Source organism: Falco biarmicus, chromosome Z, assembly GCF_023638135.1.
Source record: "Falco biarmicus isolate bFalBia1 chromosome Z, bFalBia1.pri, whole genome shotgun sequence".
Classification (NCBI taxonomy): Eukaryota; Metazoa; Chordata; class Aves; order Falconiformes; family Falconidae; genus Falco; species Falco biarmicus.
The window spans coordinates 23,878,873-23,892,950 of NC_079311.1; the positions used below are offsets into that span (position 1 = coordinate 23,878,873).

At 43.8% G+C, this 14,078-nt stretch overlaps 1 protein-coding gene across 1 annotated transcript; it reads right to left on the reverse strand.

Annotated features, from left to right (window-relative positions):
- Positions 1-7,901: 7,901 nt before the first annotated feature.
- SRP19 (signal recognition particle 19) lies at positions 7,902-13,561 on the reverse strand. Its single transcript, XM_056323808.1, has 5 exons — positions 13,421-13,561; positions 11,866-11,941; positions 10,814-10,885; positions 9,535-9,646; positions 7,902-8,566 (listed from the first exon to the last, which is right to left on the reverse strand). The coding sequence occupies exons 1-5, from the start codon at positions 13,462-13,464 to the stop codon at positions 8,433-8,435; spliced, it is 438 nt and encodes a 145-aa protein (XP_056179783.1). The 5' UTR covers positions 13,465-13,561; the 3' UTR covers positions 7,902-8,432.
- Positions 13,562-14,078: the final 517 nt, after the last annotated feature.

Here is a 14,078-nt window from a genome sequence, read left to right on the forward strand (position 1 = left end):
ACTTCTTCCTGAAGTCCTGTTGAAATACAACCACCTTGTGTGTCAGTCCCTGAACGATATCATTAATGGAATGCACTAAGCCTCTGTGAGATTTTTCTGCTCATAAAAATCTGCAGTCTCCTCTGACTGTACCAAGAACAAGTCTGCGTGAGCACTGAAACTTCTTGAATAGAGATGCTGTTGTTCTTACTTGAAATATTCCTGACCAATCCGTAAGAATGCAACAAAAGTTGTTAAGAGAATAAAGGCTTTTTGCACTCACTGGAAAAGAGTAAATTTTTTTTAGATCTGAATCTGTATTTAGTCTTTCATACCGAAGTATTTTCAACAAACTCAGCATGAATTACTGAAATCACACTGTTCTTATCTCCTGACTTTCTTTAAACCTTGCAGTAATGCTATGACAATTCTTAACTCACAGAACATGGAGAAGGTAAGTTTAAGCTTTTGATGCAGTAAAAAGTGATTTCTGGTCCACAAACTTAAATTCAAAAGATTTAGTTTTCAAATAGACTTCTGGCTTTCTGCATTAAGTTGGTATATAAACATTCACTGTAACCTTTCAGGTGCAAGAACTGCCAAAGAATGGAGCACACAGTGCAACTCAGCAGGTCAGTTTTAACTTTGTTTTTGTTTTATAAGGAGAGATGTAAGTGTCTTAAGAGAAAGCATTTGAAGCTTCATGTTGGAAAACACATCTGTCAACTTGGATAGGGAAGCATGGGACCCGCTGTGTATTATTTTCTGTAAGACAGCATGCAGTTTGTCATTCTCAGGGGAAAATGTAAAATACCACAGCTAATCATTCCATGACAAGTTTTTGTTATGAGTGGATGTGCTGAAGAGGATGAAGTTTACAGCAAAGTTGTAGATGTGAGTAAAATCTTTGAAGTGACTCACCATTTCAGTGGTCTAATTTCTTGTCTTGTTTTCCTGCCGTGGTACTAAGCCCCACGTTGCCGCTCACTCCCCCCCCCCCCCCCCCCCCCCCAGTGGGATGGGGGAGAGGGTTGGAAGAGTCAAAGTGGGAAAACTTGTGGGTTGAGATAGAGACAGTTTAAAGCAAAAGCCGTGCACACAAGCAAGGCAAAACAAGGAATTAATTCACCACTTCCCGTGGGCAGGCAGGTGCTCAGCCATCCCCAGGGAAGCCGGGCTCCGTCACGTGTAACGGTTACTTGGGAAGACAAACGCCATAATGCCAAACGTTCTTCCCTTCCTCCTTCTTCCCCCAGCTTTATCTGTTGAGCGTGACACCCCATGGTGTGGAATATCCCTTTGGGCAGCCCGGGCCAGCTGTCCCGGCTGTGTCCCCTCCCAGCTCCCCGTGCCCCCCCAGCCCTCTCGCTGGCCGGGCCTGAGACACTGAGAAGTCCCTGACTGAGGATAGACACCACCCGGGCACAGCCAAACCCACCCGTGTGCTGTCAGCATTGCTCGCACAGCACAGCCACAGCACAGCTGCACCCGCTGCCGAGAAGGAACTTAACTGCACCCCAGCTGAAACCAGGACAATTCCTCTGTCTTAAACCCACTGCACTATCCTGTAAGCCAGACTAAATCTTAGTGCTGTGTTTTAAAAGCCAGCAGCTGTGTACTTGGCAGTCATGTGGCCAGTGTAATTTAGTTTCACCTCTTGAGATAACAAATAAATAAATATACTTAATAGTCTATTTGATTTAGGTACAAAATGCTACGTAGCTTCTCTAAAAGCAGCTGATAAATCTCAGGTTTTGAAAGTCTTAATGAGGTCTGCAGTAGAGACAGACCTTAGTTTTCATTTCTCATACTACTCAACAGTTCTTGCACTGTTACTAATGGGGATAAAACATTTCTAGGTGTTACAACATTCCCCTACATCTCTCTCAGAACTTAAGAGTTAGGCTTTAAATCAACTTCTCGCCTTTACAACCTGGTGTTTCTTGACCAGCAGCTAAATTCAGTGCTCCTTGGTCAGGTTTCTACTTGCAGTAGAGCTGCCACCTGTTGTTAACAGGACTTGACTTGATCTTTTTGTTTGCCTTGACGCAAGTAGAAACGGCTGAATTCCTGCAGCAAGTTGTCCTTTCCTGCAGGTGCTGGGCTGGCCCCACCGATCCGTGCTCTTCTCTAGCTCTTCTTCACAACGTTTGTGTGCAAATGCTGGTAGGAACGCCTGCCCCAGGTCTGTGCTGGCACTCCAATGTGCTGAATAAAAACGGACACAAAGAGATTCTTAGAGGGCTGCTATGATGCCTCAGTATTTCTTAAGAAAAAGAAAGAACCTCAACGCTGAAAACCCAGCTACTTTAAGAAGGCAGAAGGTCTTTCCAGGGTTTTTACTGGGTTTACTGAAACTTCATTACTGTGGAACTAGCAGAAACCTCTCCAAAGGCAGTACTTCTGCTTCCTGACTGGATCTCGGGGGACAGCCGAGCTGGTTTAGAGCATCAGGCCCTGACAGAAGAGCCTGGCACACAGCTCTGCTCTCACCAGCGAGCAGCACGAGCAGCTGCCTATGCAGCGCAGCTCCCCAGGCTTTGCAGCCTGGCTCACGTAAGGAAGCATCAAGGTTTAGCGATCTTTAGAAACACAGAGAGGAAAAATGGCAAGCTACAGGCATTTCCACATTTTTTCTTCACCTGCTGATTTTCTACTGTCCCATGAAAGCCCTAAAGAAGTAACGCTGCACAGCTCTTGGCAGTTCTTTCTGCTACCATTTCTGCTTTATCCTACGCATTTCCAAATCCAGCAAAAAGGAAAAAAGGCTCAGAAAAAACATTTTAAAAATCCCACAATGATACCTTCACCACGAGTGACGTGAAAATGAAACCGAACTCTTCAAATCAAAGGCAGATAGTTAACAAAGAACAGAAATTCTTGTAAGCAGAGGAAGATGTGACTAAGGCTTGTCAGGTCAAACCCTCACAACCTCTTTTAATTTGACAAATTTATGACAGTGTCTTGAGTTTGCATCTCGGTCTTGTCAACTGTTTAAACAGTCTGAGAATCAACACAAAACCAGTACGACTGTTCCTTAGTCACCTCCCACCCCCCGTGTCAAACTCAACCCACAATAACTTTCTCAAGGAAAGAGGGGAGAACAGTTTTAAAAAATGATGTCACAAATTCCTGTAGGTCATGAGAGACTGTCACTATCTCCTGTGAACTGCACGTCTGGTGACAGTGCAAATACAGTGAACATGAGTCTCACCTTTCCGGAGAACTTCTACCTGCAGTGCGATGGAACGCGACAGCACCTGAGGAACAGCAGCCTGGGACCACTAAGGGAGTCCTCAGTCGTATGACCACGTTGGCATGGCTTTCTGAAGAACAGGTTTCCTACTGGTCCATTAAGCATTAAGATACCGCAGAGCAAAAAATCCTCGGTTGCCCACATGGACCCATCAACTCGTCAAGTAAAAAGAATTGAGCTTCTCTGAATTTTGCATCTTTTGGAAGGCCAGGTAGTTGACGCCTTTGCCGAGGTTATGGAATTCCACAAAACAAATAACACTTCATATACCTACCCTTTCGTGTTATTGCATCCTTGCAGGAGGAGAATTCTTAAAGCCTTCAATTAGATACATCTACGTTCTGCTATCCGGAGGAAAATGAAAACAAACACCACAGCTCAGAAATCCCACACCCAAAACACCCACCCACCCCCACCACCCCCCCCGGCCCTGCCAGAGGAGAGGAGACACACGCAGTGTTCGGGGAGAAACAGCACTGCAGCGCAGGCTACTCCGTTCCTACGCGGAGCGTCCCCTGCTCTCTCCCAGCTCCCGTACGACCCGCGGCTTCGTTTCCCCCATCTCCCTCACACCAGCCCCCACAGTGCATCCCGTTCTCCCGTCTTTTCAGGGCCTTTAGCAAAAGGCGGCTCATTTGGGAACTGTTTTACCACATCCGATCTGTGCCTCAGCAGCAGCTGCGTGTGCGTGTGGTGGAATATTTCACGCACCAAATGCAGTTTGGCCAGAGCAAACTGCCAGCCAGAGAGGCTGAACACTCACTCCCCTTGCCTCTCCTTGTCCCTTCTGGGAAACGCTCATCACTGGGTGACGCATTAGCGCAGCCTTACCTCCTCATCTGACCACTTTGCTTCACGACTTACGGGAACTGACCGCCGTTGAGATCTCTGCTCTTTTTGTCATGTCCCCAAATGACTCGACAGGCTCAAAAGTTACAAAGCAATAGATGAAGAGGGTGTATTTGTATTGTGTCTTTTTTTCTTCTGGGGAAGAAGCCCCACCTCCCCCCTTTGGCAAGCAAGGTTGTTTTATCCTAAGAGGCAAAATAACCCCACAAAGGCCAGTCTGTAACAGGAAGACGCTAAATAACTGGCATCCAGTGGCAGGACACGTGGGAACGGCTCAAAGCTGCACCAGGGGAGGTTTGGGCTGGATGTGAGGGCGCATTTCTTTGCCGAGAGGGCGGTTAAAGGCTGAAACAGGCTTTCTGGAGAGGTGGTGGGTGCCCCAGGGCTGTCAGTGTTTAAGGGACATTTGGAAAATAATAACATGCTTTAACTTTTGATTAGCCCTTAAGTGGTCAGGCAGGTGGACTAGGTGATAGGTGTAAGTCCCTTCCAACTGCAATAGTCTAGTTCAGTCCATTCTGTTCCAACACAGCTACACCGGCAGCCACAGAGAAGGAACAAGGGAGCCACACCATCTTTCATGCTCTCAGTACAGCACGAGAGGTCATCCCAGATGTATGTGCTGCTCCAAAAGGGAGTTCTGGCTAAGCGGCTCTAATTGCTAAGTGCACACAAGGAACAGTATATACACACAGGCAAGTTTTTTATTTTCTGCAGAGCTGGTCTTTGGTAAATTTACTTCGTGGCTGAAGGTGGAGAACTACATATGCTCACATACATTATTGTCACTTTCCAAGTTAAAACACATTTCAAAATAACATTTTGAAACTGACCTTCTTTACATCAAAACTGAATAAACATGGTTGTGCTTCTGCTACAGCAGCTACATGCCTTCTTCCATACATCTGAAAGAATAAAACATCTATCTCACAACAGTGCCTCATTTCCATTTTTACTCATTTCTTTGTTGATTGCCAATGTCTTTAGATCTGCTTACTGGCAGCATCAACGTCCCCATCCATTGCTGACTCAGAAATTGTCACAAGGATTGTTACAAGAATTCTGATCTCTGAACGTCTATTTAAAACGTTTGGTCTTTGTCTGGGTACCTAAAGAACAGCATAACAAAATAACAAGTATATACTTTCATATAGCTAGTCTAGTACCTTCTGGAGTGACACCACCTCGATATCCGTATCCCTCCTGCCTCGTGCAGGGTGAATTCCCACTCAGCAATGCACGTCTCGGTCAATATTGCCACCTGCAGGAAACCATGGACCGTAGTGTCTTTTTAGCAGCTACACTAAGCAAATGATCACAGAAAACTATAGAAGCAAGACAGGTGAAATAAAAGTACATCCATTATCACCCTGTTTCTCCCCTAAAAAACCCCCATTTTTTAATTGATAGCATTGAGACCAACAGTGGCAGAGTTTCTGCATTTTTACAGTGGCCTTGTCTCCACTCCTGGTCCCACAATGGCCTCTCACCATCTTCCCTATTCCAGGCACTGAAGGGGTGAAGAGGAGAGAAGGGTGCTGAAGAAGGGGAAAGATCTGCAGAAGAACCTGATTTACTATCTTGACTCACTTTTAAACTTCTAAGGAATCTAGTTCATTAGAAAAACAGGAATTACAGAAATGAAACTTGGTTTATAAGCTTAACTCTGGCAGGAAAGGGGGAACTGTCTAACTTTGTGATGCCTCATTTAGGAACAAGTATTTCTTACGTAGTATACTTACTCTAAAGCCATAAATAATAATTAAAAAAAAAAGCAAACCCAAATGAATTACTTTAGAGATGGGGAGATAAGCAGGCAGGAGTTGGGAGAATCATACTTCAGCTCCCTAATGGTAATAATCATCTGATCTCCTAGCAGTGCATAATTTGCTTTTTAAAAAAAAAAAAAAAAAAAAAAAGTCAGCTTTACCCAAAGTATCCGCAGAGCTTGTTTTGTTCATTTCATTACATCACAGTTTTAGATACTTCAGCTCTTACTGAAACAGTATTACTCTTTCCAGAAATCTCTCTCAGGTGTTTTTTTTTTTGTAAGATAGTTACAGTTTAAAATAGCTTTACTAGTTTGGATTCTTTGATTGGGAAATTTTGTTAAGCAATGCTGCCAAGATTCTTTCCCAACATACGCACCATAGCACAGACAACTTAAGACATTTAATTTCTGGCCACTGTAAACAGATATCCCATGACACTTAACCTTCACATTTTTCAGCTGTCAATAGTCTAAAGCTCTGATTTACAATATTCAGGCATAACATGATCATGACTTGGCTGGTGTTATTCCCCTTCACATCATGGAGCAGAGTTATTTTGCACCAGTTAGTTTTCAGAGTTCTCATTTTAAATCAAGCTTCAGAAAAGTTACTCAGCACTCAGGAAAAGCCAGGAATAACTTCAGCCCCACAATCTGTGGGCAGGTAAGAGCCTTTTGCATCACAAGTGTATCTTCCTCTCTTGCTTGCATATCTCACTTGGGTTTTTTTGCACCATACTGCAACAAAGTTTGTAGTGCTTCCCTAACTCTACAGGGTAACCAACAATCTCTGGCCATGTCCAGTTGTTTTGTGTAACAAAAAAAAAAACTTCAGAAAGCAAAAATCAGGAGTGTCTTCAAGGCCAGATACTCCAAAGGTAGCTTGTATAAACCTACATCAGCTGAAAAAAACCTGAAGACACTTGTGTATGACCATGGTCAATTTCAGCCTTCGAACACAGATTTCTTCTCCTAAGGCATACTGTTTTAGAGACCCTGCATAATACTACTCACACTGGCACAGGCCCTGGCCAGAGGAACTTTGTCACAGCAGGTTTTGGATTTGGTACAACTGCAATGAGAACAAGAGCACATCATCCTCCTTTGTTAAGCAACGCAACACAAGAAACACACAAGGTATTACAGACAGGAAGTACAACTGTTCACAGGTCAGGGGCTTTAGGCAGTTGCACTATCAGTACCTATCGGCATCAACTTCAAGGGGCACTGGTAGCTCACCATCCACTTGAAAAAGATGCAGCTGAGTGGAACAAGGAATACATGAACATAAGAAAACTCAAACTACAAGCACAAGTAACTTGAGCAGGGATACCATCAAGAACTTTACCCATTTTCATTACTTTAGAATAGTCATTAAACATCTAGATACATTTTTAATGCTCTTTGTCTTTTAAAGTGAGGAAAAAGGTGATGCCATAGAATAGCATACCCAATAGATAAACAAGCAAGATCCTAAAAGAGAATGTTGCCACATGAAAAGTTTATCAAAAATAACCTGATAACGTGCTTCCAGTAGTCATTTGTGAAAGCATTCAACTGACTTTGTTTCCATATAGTAAGGATTAGCAAACTCATGCAAGATTTTTGCTTTTAAACTCAAAACAGGTGCTGCTGCTTCTTTTTCAGTCTCCTTACACTAAGGTATCCCTCATTTAAACTTGCACAGTACATTTCTTGATTACTTCAAAGGAGCCTTGCAGCTGTTCTAACTCATCTTCTCCAAATAAATTTCTGTCCCTGTTTGTGGCCTACCCGAAAAAAACCCCGAATATTTTGTTATCAGATATTGCAAGCCTCGGACACCTGAAATAGTATTTAACAGTTAAAAAAATTAAAGCTAAATTTCCTAAGCTCTCAAACAACAACACAAAATAGGATAATACAGTATCCCATATTATACAACACACAAAAGTGAGCTACTTTTTTCAAATTGTCTTAAAATTTTACAATATTATCCTTACAACATATGTCACTGACTACTTTAATACAGGCTGTGGAGGAAAAATTAACACTTTTTCAAAAGTATTTCATGATTTTTTTAAAAATTACCATGTCACCTTTATTAGTACACTTGACAGTGGTGAAAGATTATCAGCAAGAGTTTAGAGCCATAACTTCACTGATTTACATTTTTCTGTTAGTGATAAAGACCCTCCAGAATTAAGACAATCACTTCACTAGCATCGATAGATGGCTTACTAAGGCAACCAGTTTTCAGATATCTAGTCTGCATAAGAATATTTATTTATTTATCAAAAGCTGCATATTTCTTCTGGAAAGAATAATTCTCCCACCCACCCCATTTGCTTATGTTCTTCCACTTTTAGAAGTGGGTGCTAGCTTCAAACTTGCAGGTCGTGTGTGAAGACAGATTTATTGTTACAGATGTGAGGCAGCTACATGCATTCCAGTTCTGAGAAAAGCAGACAGTTCTATTCAGCTTCATCTTTCATTTCTTGCTTGTATCTTTCACTTCAAAGTTGCAGCAAGTAATGTGTCCATCCACATTTGTTGCAAGTATAACTATGTGAAGTAACAATTATTCCAGATGTGAGCTCATTTCTTTTTCTTCCCTTTACCTTTCTTGCCTCCCTCTCCTTGCTGAAGGCTTTGATCACTACCTCCCATCTTTTGGGTTCTTGTTTTCAGTTTGGGAATGGTTTCTGCAGCATATAGCATCACTGATTTACCTAAAAATATAGGAAGAGATCAATGCATGCGTACTGTGTTAAGAACATTTACATAATTTTCAAAGTCAGAAACTTCAGTCTCACTTCAGATTTCTCTTAAATTAGATACAAAGCCTAGGAGTTCTGCTTCCTTCCCCTACATAGCTAGAAGTTTGTGAAAAATTTTTGCAACTTTATTTTTTTAAATTGTTTTTTTTTGTTTTAAAGAAGTACAGGACTGAAATGTCACCGCAGGCTGGAATATAATCTGACAATGTTCAAAGTATCTACATCCTTCCTGTTACTCTTTCTCTTCAACTCTTAATGGCCTAAAATACCTGGGACAGAATGATCAGGCAAAAGCTGCATTTTTTGAAAAGCACTGCTGACAGAAGACACTTCCAGCAGGAATATGATTTTAAATCAACTCCTTCTGACCAACAGCATTCTTATGCTACTTCAGATTCAGCATTCTTCTTGCTCTTCACTTAAGACCAAATTACTTGTAATTCAAGATGAACTATTCTTGTTAATTAAAGGGAGCTGCTCCACTGTTGATTTATGAAAATGGCCAGCAGAAAACTCAAATGAACTTGGCATTATATCAATTGGCATCCATGGTGATGCCTAGCCAATGTCTGTAACCCAAGAAAAAGTGGAATTTAGCCACTTTAATACAAAATCCTGTTTTATCTGTCAACAAAACAGTAGAATAGTGGCTTCGTTCAACATAGCAATCACACAACACAACCCCCTCCAGTGCAACTGCTGAAGAAACAGCAGGATCAAAGACAACAGCATTTTTACAAACTCCACTGAGTGCTCACTCACACACCAACTTGATTTGGTTGAGTTATACAGGCAAAGAGATTTAATTAAAGTTGTAGAACTTACACTAGCAAAAACTAATTAAACAAGCTGGTAACATAAAAAAAGACTGTCTATGTTTTATCAACAAATAAAGTATCTAACGCAGGTACTCTACTCACGGGTTGGAAACTGAGGTAAACATGGGTTGCCATCATCTTGTTTGAGCTGGATTCGTACTCTACCTCTGTACTGCACATCTCTGTTCCACTCTCTAGGATACATCTTATTTTTCTGTCATACAAAAGAGAAAATTATAATAAGAACTAGAATAATTTTCTGCAAAATTTGTCTGGCAATTAAATTAAGTCGTAGCAGCCTGGAATTCTGAGCAGGTGTAACCCATAACCACAGCCCTCCAACAGCATCATCCACCATTTAGGCACCACAGTAGTATCCAAACCTACAGTGTAACTTTTTCAGCAGCACTGCTGCAACCAGTTATTAGTACTGAACAATTAAGCAAGTGGCCTACTACAGGTACTGTTCTGCTTCCCCACCAGTCTGGACTGCAGTGACACAGGTTTTTGTTTCATCTCCACACCCACAAACACTTCTGGACACCTACAGACACTAAGTCACAGCTCACAATCCCAGGCTCACTGCTTCTGGATACTCATAGCCTTCATTTTCTGTAAAATGTTACAGGTTTCTTAGTGGTACTGCCTATTTTCACAGGCTGATGTGCACTAACAGGAATATATTAGACTTCTGGAAAGCAAAGAGATTTTTTTTTACTGGTTTTTGGATACCAGTCACACTCTTAAATGAGGACCTAAACTCTTTTTAGAAAATTCAATAGTTCTTTAAATTACTAATTAATTCAGAAAACAAACGGTGAAAAGTTACCTCTCTGGAAACCCAAACTCATTCCCTAAGAAAGTAACCAACTTAAACCACCTCACAAGCAAGCAGGTACTGCAGTAAAAAATTTACATTCTTTGGCTAAAACATAACTCCAAAGGACTCTGAAGATTTCAAGCATCAGAATCCTATTCCTAGAGGACACTCATTCCAAAAGGTAACCACCTTACATTAAAAATATGCCTTTTTAAAAGCTTAATTTGCAGAATTGCAGCTTGCAAGTTTAGCTTTTATTCTGACATTTTTAAGCATCTACGGTAGTCTCCTCAGAAGGATAGTTAAAAGTAATCTTTCAAAAGTAGCAGTCTCAAGAGATCTGGGTTATTCCTGTTTTGCATACAGTATTCCAACATTAACTTCATAATTACGGTCAGTTATTACTCAAAGCAAGCATCTTGGCTGATAATAAAACCTTGTCAATTGTGATTTATCCTATCTGTAAGAAAACACCTAACAAAAGAAGAACAGAGACACATACCAAGGTTATGTGGGGGTTTTGTGGTGGGTTTTTTTTGTTTGTTTGTTTTTTTAAATTACCTCTAACAGCACATTGAATCCAACTGCTGCACATACATCTTGGATTTCTGTAGAGGTGGGATTTTCAACAGCCTGTTGAAACAATGTGTCACAGTTAACTGTTTTTCAGTTATTAACTACCTACACAGCAAGAGTTAGCAGTTTCTCACCCTATATTCTAAAACTAGAAAAAGCAGATGACAAAGACAAGGTACTTCAAATAACGACAAAACTACTGTAGAAGTCACCTATGAGCACACCTGTGGCCTAGAAACCATTCAAAAAAAAGAAGAAAGAAGACATCAGAGAAGCAGGTAAGACAGATTTAATTAGGATGGGGAGCAAATAAAAGAATTGCTTAGGAAAAGTAATTGAAATGAAATAATATTTATTATATAAAAACCCCTAGATGCTATGAATCAGCAACAGCAAACTCACAGCAAGAACTGAAGTGGAAAAGTGTAGAAACTTTCTAGGCACAGGGCAGCATCCCGTAGATAGATCTTTGACTGGCAACTTGTATGCTCAAGAATGATTTTATTTTTAGCTATTATCAGAAAAAAAATCCCAACCCTAAGCAGTGAGAAAAGCTCTTTATATTCCAAGTGCTGCTTGTTAAAAACATTACAAAGGAATGAAATGATAAAACACTATTTCTGGACAGAAAAAGCAACAGCCACTGACTCTGCCACAAAGGGGACAGGTCACAGACTACAGGCATATGTAGTCAGGCATCAAAACCCAATCACTAGCTAGCTATTCTTTTCTATATTGCTTTCAGATTTGGCAAACTACTTATATGTAGGAGGCTGAGAGCACTAGCCTCCCATTACTTCACCTGCTTGCCAAAGGTGCTGCCCACATGAAAGACAAGACACTTAGACCCAGTGCTCTTCTACCAAATTCACATGCTGACACTAGGTTATCTTCAAATACACTGTAATTTCCAGTTATTGAGCTACTTGCCACTGGGGACTGGAAAGGTAACAGCTTTGAGGTTTATTTTCCAACTCTCTACACACTACTGCACAGCAAAACAAAACATTGTATTTCCCTGCCACCCACAAAATTACTTTGTCTATAGGTATCCTTCTTCCTTCTGCTATTGTCTTCTTGTTGTTCAAATATGCTGGATAAATGCAGATATATCTACAAAGAAAAAACAGTGAGTTTTAGTAAGCAGTATCAACTCCTGAATTGTTTATGCAGTATTTTCCTAGCAAAACAAAAAATAAATCTCATTGCTACAACACAAAAGTTCCCACAGAAGCTTAGAACAACTACTTATTTTCCCTAGACCAATTAGTAAAACCCAATTTTGAGTTACCCAGGACACTGCATGACCATTTGGCTGAAACGTTCCTTGCATGACACCACTTTTTGAGGCACAGTGTGTACAAAGGATGGCACTACTTATCTTGCGAAAAAAAAAAAAAAAGGCTGAAAGCGAGCGTTTTGACCCATTTCTTAAACCCCTGCAATCTAGAAAAAAACATATCCATTTCCCTGAAAAGAATTAAAGGTTTCTTGATGAGGTTGTAGTACATTAATGGCTGATTAAGTTCTTGATAGAAGCAAGAAACAGCATTTTTTTTTGCTATAGATTTGCCTTCCCTTGCCTATTCACACACAGAACAACCCAGATTTGCCTAAGTTATAAAGCCTCTGAAGAGCTAGGCTTAGAAACCTATCAAGCACATACAGGGAACAAGAGTGATGGAATGTCAACTATACTTCTTGTTAGACAATAAAAAACCCCAACTAGCTAGAAATGCCTATATGTGAATAAAAAGCTATGACAGCATAAGGAAATAGAGAAGCAAAAAGCAAGCAAATAATCTGAAGCAGACTAATGTTCAGTTAGTCCGAGACTGACAAGGATCACTAATCCTTTCTGCTTTCCTGGGTGCATTTCTTGCTGTCTCTAAAACGAGCCTCAGCCATCTGAACTCCTACTCCTCCTCCCCTGCTAAGTGGCTTTTCACTTGGTTATCTACACTCCTCTTTATGAGCCAGCCAGTACTGCTTGCTTAGCTGGCAAGAGTGCCGCACAGGAACTTTTCGGTCTCGTTCCTGACGTTCACAACCACCAACACACCGCCCCGACCCCCACAGCCTCTGCCTCAGCTTTACACGACACGCTCAAAGAGTAACAGGGCAGCGCGGCCCCAAGCACTCCCGAATCTGACACGGCCACATCTCAGCCTCCCGCCTCACCACACGCACGGCAGTCACCTCCCTGCACGGCCTGATGCCAGATCAGCCCCCACTGCCGCCTCTTGGGGTGGCCGGTGCCCCGCCTCAGGGCCCGGCGTGAGGCTCGCAGGCCCCAACGTCGCCGCCCCCCCCCAGCGCCACACGGAGCGTCCGGGAGCAGCCCCGAACGGCGACCACAGCACGCTCGGCGGGCGGCCACCTCACACGGCACACTGCTGTCATCGCCCAGGCTGCGGATCGCCGCTACAGCTGCGGGCCCGACCCGCCTCACGCAGACACCCGCCCCCTCACCGCCGGCCGCGTCCCCAGCGCGCCCTCGGCCGCGCCCCGCTCCAAGGCAGGGTACCAGCGGGCTCCCGTAGCGGGCCCCGCTGGGCAGGTCGCCGCCTTGCAGGGCGCGGCACGCGTTACCTCTCCTTATCAGCTGGAGACGTGGCAGTGGCGGCAGCGGCCATAGCAACGGCAGCCCCGGCACCGCTACCGCCGCCGGCCCGCGCCAGCCTCACCCCTCTTCCTCTTCGCCAGGAAATCCCGTCCCCGCCTCCAGGTCCGGGAATCCCATTGGCCGGTGGTGCTGTCTCTAAAGCGCATCACCCTGTAAGGAGGCGCAACGTGTGCGCCCGCGGGCTGCGCGCGCAGCTTCCGCTGCGCATGCGCCTGGACGGCGGGGCGAGGGCGGAGCGAGGGCAGGGCGGGGCGGGGGTGGGGCGCGGCGGGCTCGGGCCGGGCCGCGGGCGGGCCTTGTGAGGCGGGCGGGCCTTGTGAGGCGGGCGGGGAGGGAGCGCAGGGCGGTCGGGGGTCCCACGGGGAAATCTCCTCGGTCAGTGCCGGAAACGTGACGCGAGAATGGTGCGGTACTGAGAAGTGGCGGCGGTAGCTCGCTGCATGTCAGGGGGCGCGGGCTGCCCGCCTGGGCGGGCTTGGATTACGGCCTTGAGGGAGGGCCTCTCCCTGCCCTGTGCAGCCTTGGCAGAGGGCAGGCGGTGGGGGGCCTGGTGGCTGCAGCCACCTCTGCCGCTCACACGTGAGGAGCACGCCCGCACGCTTGTCGCAGAGTGCAGCAGCAGTG